The sequence below is a fragment of the Epinephelus fuscoguttatus genome, linkage group LG14 (genome assembly GCF_011397635.1).
Source record: "Epinephelus fuscoguttatus linkage group LG14, E.fuscoguttatus.final_Chr_v1".
Classification (NCBI taxonomy): Eukaryota; Metazoa; Chordata; class Actinopteri; order Perciformes; family Serranidae; genus Epinephelus; species Epinephelus fuscoguttatus.
The window spans coordinates 9,164,620-9,182,390 of NC_064765.1; the positions used below are offsets into that span (position 1 = coordinate 9,164,620).

At 40.7% G+C, this 17,771-nt stretch overlaps 1 protein-coding gene across 1 annotated transcript; it reads right to left on the reverse strand.

Moving 5' to 3' along the window:
* Window positions 1-2,369: 2,369 nt before the first annotated feature.
* Window positions 2,370-15,576, reverse strand: LOC125900490 (cytochrome c oxidase assembly protein COX16 homolog, mitochondrial). The gene is made up of 4 exons (XM_049595524.1): window positions 15,415-15,576; window positions 13,484-13,561; window positions 7,700-7,768; window positions 2,370-2,911 (listed from the first exon to the last, which is right to left on the reverse strand). The coding sequence occupies exons 1-4, from the start codon at window positions 15,472-15,474 to the stop codon at window positions 2,798-2,800; spliced, it is 321 nt and encodes a 106-aa protein (XP_049451481.1). The 5' UTR covers window positions 15,475-15,576; the 3' UTR covers window positions 2,370-2,797.
* Window positions 15,577-17,771: the final 2,195 nt, after the last annotated feature.

Here is a 17,771-nt window from a genome sequence, read left to right on the forward strand (position 1 = left end):
TAAGTGGAATATCTGGTTCAAAGTGCAGCCACCTAAAATAGTTTTACACACCATTTCATCTGCAGAATATGTCCATGGTAAAAACTGTCAGACATTGTGATGGTTAGTTCACTCAGATCATCAAGAAACATACACTCCGTTAACAGTTTTCATCAGAACTACTGTCCACCAAAGAAAAAGTCTATGTATGGAGACCCTTAGTTCCCAAAAGGTGATATTATTTTATCTTGTGCGCACAAGCCAATTATTTTTTGGAAACAAGTTGGTGATCTCATGAGAACAAGATATTATATTGTGCACTTAAGTTGATTATCTTGTAGTAATAAGTTAATTGTCTTGCAAGAACAAGTTATTACCTGTGTACACATACTGATTATCTTGTGGGAACAAGTTCATTATCTTGTGTGAATAATTATCTTGTGGGAACAAGTTATTATCTTGTGGTCAGTTATACTCTTGTGGAAACAAGTTCATTATCTTCTGCGAATAATTATCTTGTGGGAACGAGTTGATTAACTTGTGCAAACAGTTATCTTGTGGGAACAAGTTATTGTCTTGCGTACATGAGGATTATGTTGTGGGAACAAGTTTATGTTGTGAGAAAACCTGATTATCTTGTGCAACCCATTACCTTGTGGGAACAAGTTAGTATCTTGTGCACATATGAGGATTATCTTGTGCGAACAATTATGTTGTGGGAGCAAGTTGTTATCTTGTGGGAAGAAGTTAATTATCTCACAGGAACAAGTTATTATCTTGTGGTCAGTTCTTATATTGTGGGAACAAGTTATTATATTGTAGTCAGTTATTATCTTGTGGGAACAAGTTCATTATCTTGTGCAAATAATTATCCTGTGGGAACAAGTAGATTAACTTGTGCAAACAGTTATCTTGTAGGAACAAGTTCTTATCTTGTGCACATATGAAGATTATCTTGAGGGAACAAGTTGATTATCTTGTGGAAACAATTATCTTGAGGGAACAAGTTCTTATCTTGTGGTCAGTTATTATATTGTGGTTACAAGTTATTATCTTGTGCGAATAATTATCTTATGGGAACAAGCTGATTATCTTTTGGGAACAAGTTATCATGTGGGAAAGATTTATCTTGTGCACACAATTATTGTTGTGTGCTAACAAGTAAGCCTGTTATTTTATGCACACAGGCTAATTGTCTTTTTGGAACAAGATAACAGGATAAGATACCAGTATGTGCACATGATAATAACTTGTTCCCACAAGATATTAGACTTGTGTGCAGAACACATTAAAAATAACCTCTCAGGACTTGGGGCTCTGTACCTATCAGTGTACCCATCAGTGTTTGTGTATCATCCAGAGCAGAGGTTTTCAGCCTGACACTTCTTCCACCACTGCAGCGAACCTTCCAGTATCATCGTCCTCCTCCAGTGCGGCTCAGATTGTCTTATCGACTCTCATCAAACTCAATATTTCTTCTTTCCCACAGTTAGAAACAGCAGCGTCCTGGCTGTTGTTTTGATTTTCAGACAGTACATATCTAATCACAAACAGCCGCAGGGCAGGCCTGTGGAGCATCCAGAATTAGGTGTATGATTGACCTCTAAGATTACAGATGCACCAACATGTGGTGCCTCTAAATTTAGAGACCTCTAAAGAAAAACAAGAACACACCAGACATTTTTATCAACACACAGTTCAACGAGAACGGCTCGATCTGATATGCTGATCCTGTGACAAATTACTTGATTAATCTGTTTGGTGGATTAGAGGCAATTTCTGCTTCACGGCAGCTCGGCCAAACAACCGACGACAAAGCAGTGAGATTTAGTATCAGCACAACCTGTGCATGAGAAAATAATCCTCACATATGAGCTGTTGTTTGTGCCCCGTAAAGTCCCGAGCCTCGGAAACACTGGGTATTAAAGTGACTCAAAAATCATGAGCATAAAAAATGTGATTACAGAAAATGTATCCCTGGACATTTTCATACAGAGCTCTCCACCTGAGGAATATTCATTACATCCTACTTCACAAACTGAACGAGGGGAGGCGGTACATATTATCTGTCAGTCACACAAACATTATTTATACGTACAATCTGAAGACATGCAGCAAAAATCATGTTCCTTTGCTTTGTCGAACAAAAAAAAAGCAAAAAGGTAATACTATTTCCATTATAAACGTAATAAATCCAGCGCATTGCAAAGTAATAACTGTCAGAGAAACAGATTACTGTCGAGACCTATAAAGCCTGAGGAAAGGCTGGACTGTTGCCTTATTTATTCTTTTATACTTTCAACTGGTAAATCAATGTGATACTGCTGTAAACAAAGACTCACCACGTCTACCAGCTTTTGTCAAATACAAAATAAAAGTAAAAGTAACAATTTGGATCAATAGAACATAATTTATTGAGACATGGAAATCATACACTGACATATATATTTATATATATATCCTTCCTGGCTTTCAGTGTGAAAGGTAAGGTGCAGCAGGACACAGGTGTGCCACCTACTGGCTGATTTATATTAGAAACTCCTCAGAGGGGAGAAGAACCATCAACATGGGACTGCTTTATTCTTACATCTTTAAATTTAAGATCAACCTTGAAGTTATTTCAAAGTTTCGGGCTCCTTTTTGACCACTAGTCGTCCTCAATGTGTTGCAATCAAAAGAGACTTGTTACAAATACTGAACACAGATCCAACAAGTCGAGCCCATGGGATACTTGGCTCTGAGCGATGAATTCACCGCACGCTCAATCCACACGTATCTAGTCCGTCCTGATGCTGTGTGTGCCTGGCTTTCCTGGACCTCAAACGTTTTTATTCTGCCTGCTGCGCTGCTGCTCCTGGTACTCCTTGGAGTCCTCCCAGGGGCGAGGGCCACGGATGTTCTTCCATTCATCCAAATTCACCTCCCTCAACTTCTGCAGAGAGGACAGAACAACAGCAGGAGGTTTAAAGAGGACATGTTATGTTCATTTTCAGGTTCAGGCTTTTGGATTTTGACAAGAACATTGATACATGCTTTAATAGTCAGAATAACACTTTATTATTCTCATACTGTCTGTGCTGAAACACCTGTATTCAGCCTCTGTCTGAAATGCTCCATTTTGGCGCCTGTGAGCCCCCCTCCTGAAAAAGGCCAGTCTGCTCTGATAAGTCAGAGTTTGAAGTTCTTCCGTATCTCTACGTGGTCATTGCAGCCACTGAAGGACTGCAACAGAGATTTTGGCACTTTCTACTTTGAAAAATCACCAATTAAAAGCTTCTAAACACAACCAGACACGTTCCAGCAGGAATGTGATTTGAAATCGGGGATTAATTTCCAACATTGGCAATCAAGATGACATGTTCCTTTGATGTTAGCATGTAGCTACATGTAGCAGTGAAGGCTACGTAATGCAAACACTTGCTCTAGTGTGCCTGGAGCACATGACCATAAAAAGAAATCCATCACCCCTTTTTCAACAGTCGTGGGCTGGCTTGGTTTGGGCCATCAGTCCAGCGCAGCAGGAATTTGCATTTCCATTACAACATGGCTACCTTCTTGAAGGTGTGTCCTAGGGTTGGGTCGGTATGAGGACAAAAAAAAAAAAAAAAAAAAAAAAGCATCACATCGGTAATACCGGATTTTCGCCACTTGGGGGCGCAATTGATACATTTAAAATAAAAAAAAAACGACCTTAGGACAACAGAGTGACAGTAACAAGTTGTTTCTTTTATTCCTTACAAATAAATTTTGCAGCTTACTCAATCAGTGCAAACAAGGGTTGCCTCCTTCGTCTGGCTCAAAGCCAAAGTGTTGCCACAGTGGCACATTCTTTGATTTCTTTGAGACTAAACTGTCCGCCATTATCGACTCCCCGTCACTATTAAACAAACTCCAGGCTACAGTAGAGGCCTCAGCACACGCGCACTCGCACCTCCTAGCTCAGTTCCCGCCCCACCCCCCTCTCTCTCCTGCTTGCTGTGCGCTTGGTGAAGAGGCAGACACACGTGCTCACAGACTCGGGCGTACTATAAGCGGAGCGAACTCTGTGTAAAAATGTCTGTGAAAAATCCCCGCGATGTGAAAAATACATGACAGTCTTTTGTGACACTGGAGTCCGCGCGGCCGTGCTTTGTGAGCACAGGGCTTGCAGACGTCCACTTTTACCGGGCAGACCTCCGCGGCGTCCGCTCCGCGTACGTTCCGCCCGAGTATGCAGTCCAGTCAGTCTCAAAAAAAAAAAAAAAACCCGGTCCAAGACGGAGTACTGAACCGAATTGGTATTACGGAGAACCGACCCAACCCTAGTGTGTCCTAAACTGATGACGGCTTGACGTTTAAAAGCAGCGGGCTGATCCACAGCTGAAGTCCCCTGTTATTTATTTTTGCTGCATGTGTTTTTCCACAGCAGGGCAGGTAAAAGAAGTTTACAAAAAAAACAGAGACTTTTAAAAATGCCTTTCCCTGTGGTCTCCTGCAGACAGAGGTGAGGAGTCTCACAACACACATGGCTTGTTTGAGGGGGAGAAGTGGCAGTAGTTGGTGGTTGGCTGCGGCCGGCAAGATGTAACCACTACCCACTCGAGGGCGGGTAGCTCAGCTTTTGGACCTACTCTGGAGAAGGTCCATCTCTGGCACTGCTTGGTGTGGCACGGCACTTCTAAACTGACGCACAGGGATTAATTCTACACACGTTCACCTTATTATGTGACACTTTGGCCACATTTAATACGAACACCCTTCACTCTAACACGATACATCAAGACACACAATACAGAGAAGCACAGTAGATCCCCTTTAAACTTCAGGATGCCAGTAATTCAATATCTGAACAGACGCAGATTAAACAGTGTCTGAAAACATGACCATGTGTTCCTGCATGAACACCAGACATTATTTCAAAGTCAATTCAGGATTCTTTTCTCCGTTTTTTACTTCATGTACTCTGAAATGGCCAGATGTAGAAAACTCTGACCATCTGGTGTGTCACGCAGGTGAGGGGAGGCAAGAATTAAGCTGCCAGCGTGCTTCTTCAGAGGAGCTTGTCGGATTGGAGAACAGCTCCGGTAAACCCACCTCCCCCCACATCTCTCTGACGTCGGATTAGACGGGCTGAGTCTGCCTCCTGTAACTTTGTGAAACAGATAATCTGACTTTCACACCCACCTGTCTTCCAGGAGAGACTGTGTGCGCAGTTATCGCCATATTTAAATGAGGTGGTGTGTGTGTGACGGCTGGCGTCTGACTCCGCCTTTGAATGCAGTTGTTCAGCAGTATTAGTTCCTTAAACTGAGAGTAGCTAATAATCAACTGTCAGCTGCCGGTTAGGGCTGGATGTCATTTAATAAATTACAATACCAGAACCCTTAAAGTCATAAATACCAACAGAGCACTTCATTTTTCTTCATCATTCAATACCCATCATGTGAATGGAAGAATTCTCTTAACTGCTTAAATTACTCTTGGTCACACTGAGGGGTGGCACAACACATTTCTAGACACTTTCTAGAGAAATCTAACTGACCCTTCTCTAAGTCCCGCCCCCGTCCATTGACTCTAATACAGTCGCCTCAGATTTCCTTCATTTTCAGGCTGGTTTTGTGGATTTGGAGCTAAATGTTGTGCCTGGGGCACGTCGTGTATTAATGATACTCGTTACCTGGAGAGGTTGGAAAAAGATATACGTTTCTTCCCTGTTCCAAAACCAAAATCAAACCCTGAAAAGTGTAGGGTTAGCTAGCTAGCTACTGAAGATACAGCCTACTGAATGTATACACATGCTGCTTTTGCTTTGTAATGATTATAACAGTGAAACAAAGACCGACCCTGCTGTACAGGAACCAGTGAAGGGAAGCAGGGAAACTTTGCTGATATTCAACCAGCTCTGTGTCATCACAGTGTGCGCTGATAACATTGGAGATCCCGGATCGTCCAGCAGTGGAGGTCCAGGTCAGAGATATCGGATAAAGGAGAAACCCCACCATAGGCTTATCCAATGTTAAGAAAACGGTTACTCTTCCTGTCTCCTAAGTGGGCGTGGTTAGCTCTCCCTCCAATCAGAGCCTGTTCTCCCTTTACATTCTTCCTATTATTGCAGCCTATTGCTGCATAAAGCTTGGGCATTTTTATTTATTACTAGCAGTAAATAACTGTTACTGTGATTTTGCGCCTGATTTTACCGCCTGTTTATCAAGATCACAAGATCTCGCAAGAACTTGTTTTCTGAGACGGACAGGGCTCAAACAAAGTTAACCTTCTCTTGATCTGTGCGGATGAAAAATGCAGCTTTAGTGTCAAAATGATGTGTGGCTTGTGGAAAACGAACCCAATATTTACTTTAGTGACTATAAGGCGAAAGAATTGACCATAAATTGTGATCACGTTCATTTTCCTCATTGAGGACAATACATTCAGAGCTGCCGCAAGTGTCCTATGGGGGCGTGGCGCTGACGTCACTGAATCAGGAAGTGAGCTGAGTGGGGTATCTCGCTTTATCCAATATCTCTGTCCAGGTGCTGGCAGCAGCACGGGGTGAAGCCAAACACTGTTCATCTGCACACACTGTGATGCCACACAGCTGGTTCAATATCAGCAAAGTTTCCCTTTATATTCATTGTCTTGTGTGGCGATCAGCAGTGATGTGGTGGTTCACTTTTACGCTGTGATCTGTAGCCTATAGTTGGGCTTTAGCTTCTAACTATCTTTGTCTTTTTAACCTGTTGTTGCTGCTGAGTCAGTTTGACATCCTGGATATATCCTTCAAACACAGACTGTAGACCCCTCTGTCTGCTTCTCTCTGTGCAGTTAGTTACAGTGTGGGCTCCATGCTTACTACGACGGCTTGTTGGACCATCACAAAGGGGCGGGGCTTAGCGAAAGGTCCATTACAATGATTTGATGGACACTGGTCAAAATATAAAAGTGTTATGTGGTTCATTTGAATTTCAAGGACTTTTTAAGCGCTTTGCTAGAGAAAAAGGGGGCTATTTATTTTTCCCCTCAAATTCAAGAACATGGCTGTGAGCGAAACCACGCAAATAGTCTTTTCTTTTCTAGATCTGGGTATAAAAAGGATTGAATGCAGGTATCATTTGATTGGATTTGATACTACTTGGAACTGCGTTATTGCAGTCGATACCTCACAGGCGCTGAGTCCTGACATCGAGCCCCACTGCCTATGAGCAATATTCAATGAGAAGTGATCATACAGCAATAGTTTAGTGCTGATAATCTGCATCTTGTCCTCAGATCTGAACATTACATCTGTACTGACTGCTTTTGTTAGGATAAGAACAACTCTGAAACATAATTAAAGCAGCACAGCTTACAGCTGGAGCGATTTACCACACCTGATCAATGGTAGAGGAAATATGAGCTGCACTATAATATCTGTTTAATCAAAATAAATTCATAAAACAACAACAAACACTTGAAGTAATAACTTATGGGACAGTATTTTTTTAAGGATTGCACAGCCCCAATTTTCTCCTAAACACCAGGTTATAAATGATATGAAATTGTATAAAGTTACAGACTCAACCCCTTTGTTCTTACCTCTCGACCCCATCTGCACAAGAGTTTCTTTCAAACATCTTGCATTTCGATGGAACCCTACAAAAGCACACATTGTTTACCAGCTTCTCTTTCTTGCCGACAGACCGCACCAGTTCGTTTCTTTCATCTCCTCTCCCCCCCTCAGGGTGCCCCGCTTGTGTCTCCTTACCTCGTACTCCTCCTCCAGTATGGCTGACTGCTTCTGGACGTTCACTTTGGCCTCCAGTGAGGGATCCAGCTGAGAGACAGAGAGGAGAAGAAACGTTAGAACAGAACGTCACGCACTCACAGCAACACGGAGACAAGGAAAACAAATCAAAGAGAGGACGAGATGAAGAGAAGAAAGGCAAAGACGTGGAGGGGCTCTTCCTTTGGGAGATGGAATTTGTGGGGAGAAAAATTTAAACAAAGTTGTGAATGTAAGAAGAGGAATTATTAAACTAGTTTAGTGTCTTTTATGGTTACAACTTTCAACTGAAGCTGCACCCCCTCTTCTTCTTGGTGTAGTATTTCTTTAATGTATAAATGATGACATCTGCAGAATAAGGGTGGGCGATATGGTCCTAAAATAATATCATGATATTGCAGGATATTTTTGCGGTAACATAGAATGATTTCCTTCTTTTAGTAAAATCTTAAATGATTGAGTTGGGGGGTTTTTTTCCACCTGGACCTTTATGCTCTGCCATTTCTCCTCTAATCATCACGCTGTAACCTGTGACAGGCTGTTATGATACCACAACTATTGCATTGCATGGAGTTTTTTGTCAAGCCGCGATCGTCACATAGGTTTAAATTACCAAAGGTTTATGACAAAATCACTTGACGACACTGACTCCTGTGTGCACGGCGAGAGAGGAGAGAGAGACGCTGTGCTGCTGCCAGAGGAGCCACTGAATGAGTTCCCTCTGAGCTGCAAGTCACTAAAAGAGTCTGAGAAGTCCGGGGCTGTTCATAAAACATTCAGGACGCCACAGTTTGTTCCACACTACTGAAGCTGCTCCTCTTTTTGGGACCACCGCGGAATCTATAATAATTTCACTTTCAGCCATGCTTGTTGTTGCCGTTGGTAACAGTATGACTTTAATATGTCAACAAGTCAAAATATTGCGAATACCACTATATGAATTTTTCATATACTAAAAATCCTCCCAGTGTTAGCGTGAACGAGATGATCTGGCACACCCCTACTGCAGAGGAGGTGAAACAGTTGCTGCTGCTAATTGTGTTTCCTCTCATTGTGGTGAAGATGCCTTAAAGCTCCTAATGCTGAAGGAAGTGAACAAGTTTGGACTTAAAGGAACAGTGTGTAAGATGTAGGGAGATTTAGTGACATCTAGTGGTGAGGACTGCAGATTACAACCAGCTAAAATTGATCCCAATTAGAATTTATTTATGTTTAAATTTATGGTCCTCGTTAGGGAGTCTCCTCCTCTCCAAAACAAATGAACCCGCTGATTAAAACCAGAAAAAACACTGAATAAAGCAGTTTCATGTTAAAAAATCCAAGTTATTCCAATGCTCTTATCCTAGAGGGACTTCTAACTACGGTGGCCGACACAAAACGCGAATGTCCCTTTTAAGAGCCAGTGTTTGGCTTGTCTGTACTGGACTACTGTAGAAACATGAGCCCCAAATCTACAAAGCAGTACGGTACAGTTCAGTTTTCCCTCTCTGTTGGGGTACCTAGCACACAGATCTGGTACTAAAAGGTGGAGCTGTGAACACTGCAGTCTGATTGGTCAGTAGAGGACGGTCACTCTGCTCAGGGCTGAGTTGTGGCTGGTTTTGAGGCTCATGTAACCACTGTTCATACTGTGGAGAGTTTTATTAGTAAACTGTAACTATAAAATAAAGGACGTTTTGCTGCCTCTCACTTGCTGCTGGAGTCTGAGAAAGAATAACTTCATTCACTGGGTTGACTGCCGGCAACTTTTAAGGTGGAACATTAACTTGTGATGTTACTCAATGCATGAGATGATGACGTAAATCCATCAACACACCTTAACTTTCACTGTGACAACTTTGACCATCACTTTGGTTTTTATATGACATACACTTTAAGTAATAATTGGATCTTCCAGGGTTTATATGTATTAATTTTGACCAGATTATGTGAACTGCATATATTCTAATCCTCATTCGGAGGAAAAAAAAAGCGTTGTGGAGCCCTGTTCCTGTGGGCTACAGCAACACTAAACCCCTGAGCTTGCCTGACAAGGACTAAATGGACAAACCTGCTATTTCTAAATATCCCATGGAGAGAGACTCTCACTGCAGCCTGTTCTGTTTTGTTCTGAAAATGTCAGCGTGCAGCCTCGTTCTGTGGACGATAAACGAGGTGCCGACTGATAAAAGAGGAAATACAGTGAGTGCTGGACGAAGCAGTGAGTGACAACAACCTCTCCTGGTGGAAACACTAGGTTCTGGGTACCATGTCTGAAGGGTTACTGTTGGTTCCAGAGGTACCATACTGAAAGTGTTTGGTAGAAACAATTCTATGGTGGTGCAGCATGGCGGATTTCGTAGATGAGAACCCAATGTCGATATAAACAGCTCATTCTAAGGCAACAAAAACACAACTTTTCTTATTTTCAGGTGATTATACCCCAAAGAAAACACACTTATTATATTCCATTTCTGCCAATATCGCCCCTGAATCCTCCACACCGGACCTTTAAAATCAGACCCGTAACCTTGTGTGGAAGAGAAAAGCGCTTAAGACTTTTTCTCACCAGCGTCAAAGTCTAGCCGCTCCAACCCTGGAGGGAAGATCCAATTTACCTTCTTTTTACTCTGTAAATTATTCTGCTCGATTTGGCATCAACATCACCAGGTTCAGTAAAAAAAAACATAAAAATTATGTGTCAGAGGGTTTTGGAGGAGAGTCGAGTCCGATGGAGCTATCTGGGTTTTGCAATTCAAATTGATTTTGCCCGAGAATAGGACTGAAATGAATCCCATTCTGAATCATTACTTTTAATGAGTTCTAATATTTCACAGCAATAATGCGGCAGTTACTCGGGTGACTGATGAGTTTCATAATTCCATGATTGATTTTTAATTAGCCCTACATTACTACAGCAAATAAATAATATATGGAATATTTTGCAGCCTTCAGACGAGGGAATTAATAGCCCAAGTAATTAGTGTGATACCTACTATGGAGGTGTTATTAGCTTTTCTTCAACTGCCACAAGCCTGAAACTCAAAAACAACCTGGGAGCATCAGAGGTGAAGAAAACTCACACAAAACCTGGACAAGGAAGACAAAAGGCCTTGAAGTTCATCTGTGCCTGCGGCCAAATGAGATGGTTGAGGAGAAAATGCTAATTGGATCATACGGAAACTTAACCATCAGTCAGCAGCTTTAATGATTTAACTGGGCAAATATCTGAGAGAGCACAATAATGGAATCGTCTGATAACAGAACTGGAAGAGCGGTTTTAATCATGTGCACTTTGACAACTGTTCAGATATTCCATGCATTAAATTACATGTGCGCACACACATGCCGAGAAGAGCTGAATCTCTACTCCACAGGGTTTGAGAGAGGAGAGGAGAGAGGCTCGGTGTGCCGCAGGCCCCGTCAGACGAGAGCAAGTCGTGTGGGGGCAGCTGCACAGGCACGCTGCCAGGGGCGCCATGCCTCCATACACCGCCATCATCCACAGTCTAGTGCCGCCTCGCATGGACAGTAATAAGAAAAGATGCCCCTGCCATCTGGCTCCCACCCACATGACGCGCACCGGCGTTTGTCAGAGTAAAATAGCACAAAACAGCCACTTCCCCTCGCAGGCGGCTCATCACATTGTGATGGCGCCTAATGAAGGGCCGGTCCTCTGTCATTTTAATGAATCATGTCTGTCATTTAATGAATTATCAGAGCTTGTTCTCACTTCTTGCTCTGGTATTGACTCACTAAATGGGTTAGAAAAGCCTGTCAGTGCTGTACGCGTGCAGTGTCTGACATGACATGATGGATACACAGTGTTTCTAATTCTAATAATAAATAAGCTGCAATCAAACACACTGCACTGTGAGATCACAGCCATCCTCACAGACACTGAAACATCTCTATGTGTGTGCTATTTTTAAACTGTCCCCTTGGATAAAAACATGAACCTCACCTGCAGTTACGTGTCTGACCACTGGGAGGAGTCATTGCTCACTGGGAGTACAGAGACTGTGGGCCTTTCACAAATCACCCTCTATACTTGGGGTTAACTCAACGAGCTTTGCCCAGGGGCCAATTGTGCAAAATGACAAGAGGCTGCGGGCCAATAAACAAACATCGATAATAATTATAAGACAAAATTTATCAACATTACAAGGCCCATAACTAATACTTCTTTGAAATTCTAGTTAGGATTAGGATTCATTAGGATTGGTATGAGGTGGCAAAATAAAAGCATAATCATCAATAGTGATGCACAATATTGGATGCTTTGCCGATATCCAATATGTAACAACTTATTTGGTCTATAAACGATACAGATATTTATATATCCACTTTTTACCCCACCTAATTTTAGTGATCAAGTCTCTTCTGTAGTGGAATTAACATCATATTATGTATACATACTGCTATCCTGATGGCCCACCAGCAGATGGAGACATGAAATACTTTTAAACGTATAAGAAACAAGAAAAAGCACGTTGGCCGATACCAATGATGTGCCGATATTATCGTGTATCCCTATAAAATGGGTCAAATTCATAAGGTTGCAGGTTATGTTGGAGAACACATTTCTTTAAAACCTTAATGTTAAATGCAAATTCTTCCTTTTATTTTTAAAAGCCATAGTCTGATATTTTGGGAAATACTCTTACTCCGAGAAGATGGATACCACTCTCATATCTATAATGATGACGTACCAATATGTTGTCATGTTGGCTGATTATGTTATTTCGTTTAAGGCCAGTATCGGCCACTACCAATGACGTGCTGTTATTATCGTGTGTCCCTCTTCATCAGTCCATTTCTTACTCTGTTTTTGCATCCACACGGAGGCCCGCATTGCCCAAACCAAAGTGACCCTCCAACAGCGAGTTGACAGACCACATGCAATGCTGTGTTGTGTTCATGATGGGAGATGCTCCATACAAATGTAAGTTCTGTGTGACGACCGTACAGACATAAACTGTTCAAAGAAAAGACCTTTAATATTGTCATTCAAATGTTAAAGGTGTAATGTGTAGGATTTAGTGGCATCTTGCAGTGATGGTGCAGAACTGAAACATCTCCTGTGTGCCACGCGTGTAGGAGAAGCTGCTGACGCAAAAACACAAATGGCCCTATCTGGAGTCAGTGTTTGATTTGTCCATTTTTGGCTACCATAGAAACAACATGACGGACTCAGTGGAAGAGGACCCGCTCTATATATCGATCTAAACAGCTCATTTTAAGGTAATAACAAAACAATTCTCATTTATTTTCAGGTGATTATAAATTAATGAAAACATAGATGTGAATACAATTTCTGCCAATAGATGCCCCGAAATCCTAGGATCAAATATAGCCTTTTTTAGTCTAGACTACAGACGTGCTTATTTAACTCTGAAGTGTTGTATCAGAGTGAAAAAGTGAGATGTTTATAAGTTTTATTTTCTCCAGGTTTTGAAAAGTTACGACAGTTTGTCTTTCTGCCACAGAGAGGGAAGTTCATCCTGAAGCTTGCTGCTGTATTTATACCCTACACCTTAATGAACAGAGCTTCATTCAGCTGTGACAGTGACTACAAACAGAGTAACACTCCGTGACACAGTGGGAGTGGAGAGGGTCCAGCTTGGGAAAGGCCCTGTTACTCTGACCCGTGACGTGACTGTGAGGAGGTTCTTTCCACTGGTTTCTTATGATGGTGGAAATGTGGTAAACTTAATCTGCTGTCACATTTATTATACGTGACTCTTCATGAAATACGTGTAATGGCAGAGTTAATTTACTACATACCTTCTTTCTGATCTTCTGGGCATCGTAACGAATTTGTGTAAACTCTCGCAGGCCAAAGGAACCTCCGACTATGAGCAACTGAAAAAAAGACATGGAAAGTATGCATGTTATAGTTATTTAATCCTACATGCTTTGGTTAGTGATGTAAGGCATTACACAGCAACAGATTGTAAATGATAAAGGGATGTTAGGCATCCTGGACAAAGCCTTAATGCTGTTTCAAACGTCAGGTTTGTGAAACATTTTATTTATGAAAGCAAAGCAATGGTGATTTCACTGCATTTTCTCCATCGTGACAACAATGAGACAAGGTCTGGTTATGCATCTCTAGATTTACACTTGCCAAACCTGGACCTCATTGATGTGCAGACTCTGGTAACTGTTTAAAACTTAGAGTCAGATTTGTGAAACCTTTGTTCTACTGAGGAAAACAAAGAAAGGGTCCAGGTCCACATCAAAAACTTTTGCAATAAATTTCCAGCCACTTGTGGCAATGATGTATGTAACTTTGCTGAATCTAAAAATATCTCCGGGGTCTTAACGATAATGCAGTCCAGATTTTAAAGTCTAATAATAATTTTAACATACTTTTAGGCTTTTCTTTGTAGTAATCTTATTTTGTGTTTTATATTGCTTGTTTTAGAGCTGTACATTTTTATTCTTTATTGTTGTTCTTTGCTGTCTGTCTGTAGCTTATGTTGCTGCTTGTCTTAAACAGGACACTCTTGAAACAGAGATGTTTAACCTCAAGAGGTTTTCCTGGTTAAATAAAGATTAAATAAATTTAAAAATATATATATATTTTTTTATCATGAGCTGATCTGATGTGGCCGGGTTGGAACAGAAAAGCAGATAAATCATCCTTTTTTTTTTTAGAGTTTTAAGAAGTAATATAAAGGATTCATAAAGCTGAAAACTGTGGGGCTACTTGTTAATCAAGTCCAGGTTTAACAAATGTAAATGTAGGATTTTTTTTTATGACTCAGTTATTTTTTAATTAAAAAGAAAAACCAACAAAACAAGTACACCCCTACCCGTCCCACCCCATAACCAAGTCGCAAATCATGAATATACCCCACTCATTATTAACCAAAAACAGACATGACAGGGCATTATAAATAAAATTCTGCAAGTAAGCTGGAGGGAATGTGTATCCGGAGAAAATAGGGAAAATAAATAAATGAAAATAAAACTTACAATAAAGTTACCACAAATCTTAGCGCATTCCTGCATTCAAATGAAACACCCAAATCTCTTCCTCAGGTAAGTCTCAGAGCTGACACAACTTTATCTCCTCCACATTGCATCAGCATCCTGTAATATTTAGCTGCTTCACGACCTTCACCCAGAACCTGGACAATTTTATCTGACTTATCTACTCAAAATAAAAGAAGGATCTTTAATGCAAACCTAGTCCATTGATGTATGGATGGACACAATGCGTGAACTCCACATTTTTCTTGCCTTCATAAATAAAATAATGTTTTTACAAATCTGAAAGTGGGTTTTAAACGGAGTTAAAGCTTTAACACTTATGTATGAATTACTGATACAAGATCAGTTGCTCAATACAGTCAATAAGTTCCCTTAACTTTCCTCTGAAAAGTCACACTGCTTTGAAGTCTCTTGAAATTGGCACTACTTTTATAAATCAAACTAAACAAGAGAATGTTAAATAATTCAAAGTTGGATACAGCAAATGAGGAACAAGGGTAACACTAGGTAGAGTTAAACTGTGCTTTGAAACATGGTAAAGAGAAAAATAACTGACGTATCTGTTAATAATTACAGTAACGTTACACTTACAAAATAACTGACATCTGACAGCAGCGTCATGTAACATGAATCTGCTAACCTGCTAGCAAAGTGTTAGCTAACAAGCTAATCAACGTTCGTAAATACATCAAAAATATAAAATAAAAATTACTTACCACCATGGGGACTCCATATTTGACTGTTTTATTTTTCCGCAACGCCTTTAAGGTAAACATGACTCCTCTCAGCAGCTACAGGTCCATTTCACCGATGCTAACACGGAGGAGCAGGTCACAGCCGGGACGCTTCCTGAATGGGTCCGACGCTCTAACTTGTCCGTGTAGTGAGGAGACAGGGCCGACGGTTCCTGTGTGACCGTTTGAGGGATGGCGAGGGGAAACACGTTTAAAAATGTCTAAGTAAAAAAGTAATAATAAGTTTTTAAATGGCAGAACTCGTCTTGTCGTTGCTTGGACTCTCCTCGTTATGTTTTGTTTAATATTTGACTGTTTAAAGTTAATTAGCTTCGTGAAATGTAGCTTTTCCTCGTTTCTTCAACCTTCTATATTGTTACCTTTGCATTTCTTCCCCGAGCACATACACTTTACATCAGCGCTGACAATTTTACCTGACATAGAACATTTTAATGTTTTCCTACCATCTCTGCAGCCGCTGGTTTCAGTCATTCCTGTCTGTTGGCCTGCTCAGGTGTTTCCACTCAATTAGCCCAGAGTAAAGCCTTGCAGCTTTGTGTGGGCATGTGCCACCTTTAGGGCGGATCCAAGGCTGGAGGCAAAGCAGGACACTACCTCTGGATCTCAGACCTCCATGGGCAGCCTAAATACTCCACATTCACTATGTGGATTTAGTTTGTTGTAACTTAATTCATTGCAAATTTGTTTGTCGATCCTGTATGCAGCACTAAACCCAGCTGATACGGACTTCACCATAAAACCTTGATCTTGTATTTTGATAATGGAGCCCAAGTCTAGTTTTCCTGTGAGATGGACAGTCTAAATTATTCCTAGACGTGCCCATCACTTATCAACACCTCATTCAGCACCTAACAAAGAAACTCAACCAGAAACTGTATGTCTACAACAGAGGTGTCAAACTCCTTTTACTTCAAAGGCCACATACAGTCTGATTTAATCACAGGTACGCCAGACCAGTAAAACCATTGCATTATATCCTCTTAATAACAAACACCTACACATTTTCCCCTTTTTGGTTTAAAGACATACATTTTAGACAAATCAGATGACATTTTTATATACATCTCCTCTCCTGTGTAGTATCCTGACATCACCACACCAAACTAAAGTGAAAGAAAACAACTGTATTCAGTTCAGGACGCAGCATTTTACATGAAGACAGTTACTCAGAGTTTCACTTGCTCCTGAAACCTGGCTCCTCTCAGCCTTCACACATGCATCACTATCAGGTGAGGAAGATCGTCTAGTGGGCCAGACTGGACCCTTTGGTGGGCCGTATGTTTCACACCCCTGGTCTGCATCAAGGTCAGACCATATCTCACCCCTGCTGTTTCAGACACATTTCTACATGCAATTATTCTCACAATATTCTCCTAATTTGGTCCCTCACCACAAAGGAAACCACTGTTTCTGTTTTTATTCAGTATTGTAATGTGTTTTTGATGCATAACAGGAACCTGCTGAAAAATAGTTTTTAACTGAGTCAACACACAAGGTTACGTTTGTGTGTATGTGCATAGTTTGACAAAGCAAAACACGTGTCATGATCGGACGAGGATATAAAGATGAGATTATTTTTTTGAATAAGGTTTATATATTAATTTTTATCTTCAAAGTATTTTTGTAATTATCTTATATCTTGCTGTAAGACAAATATTGGTAATTAAATACATTAGAATAGCTCTTGGAGAATTAATCATTGTACAGCTTTACACTGATGAGGAGCTACATAATTGACTGTTATTAATATATAGAGAAGGGGTGGGAATAAATAAGTTTGAATTTCCTCTGACTCCTTCTTGGACATGTAAATCAAATCATTACATGTTGTTTCAGTTTCCATGCTTCCTTTAGTTACCTGTTTTTTTCTGTCTGTCTACCACTGTATGATAATTTTGTTTATAAACTGCTACTAATTTATTTCCTATATAAATAAATGAAATGAAAGTCTAAAAACTGAGGTATGACTTTAAAAAAAGGCCAAAAATTGAAAGCAATGATTTGTCTCTAACCTGCACAAAGTGCAGGGGGGAAACATGCTAAATATTTGTTTGTTAACACAAACCTAAGTCTGACTCTCTGTAATCATAATCTAAAACTCTTGAACATAATAAAATCCCAAACTGAAGAAAATGTCCCAAAAGATTTTACTCAGAAGGAGCTCTAAAACTGGAAACAACACACACTCCACTCCACACCACTGTGCTGCACATCTCCTCCTGATGCAAGTAATCACTACCTTTATGTGGGAGTATTTAGGCCACTATAATCACTTTAACAAGTGTGCATCCTGTTCTTACTGCTCCTCCAGGGACATA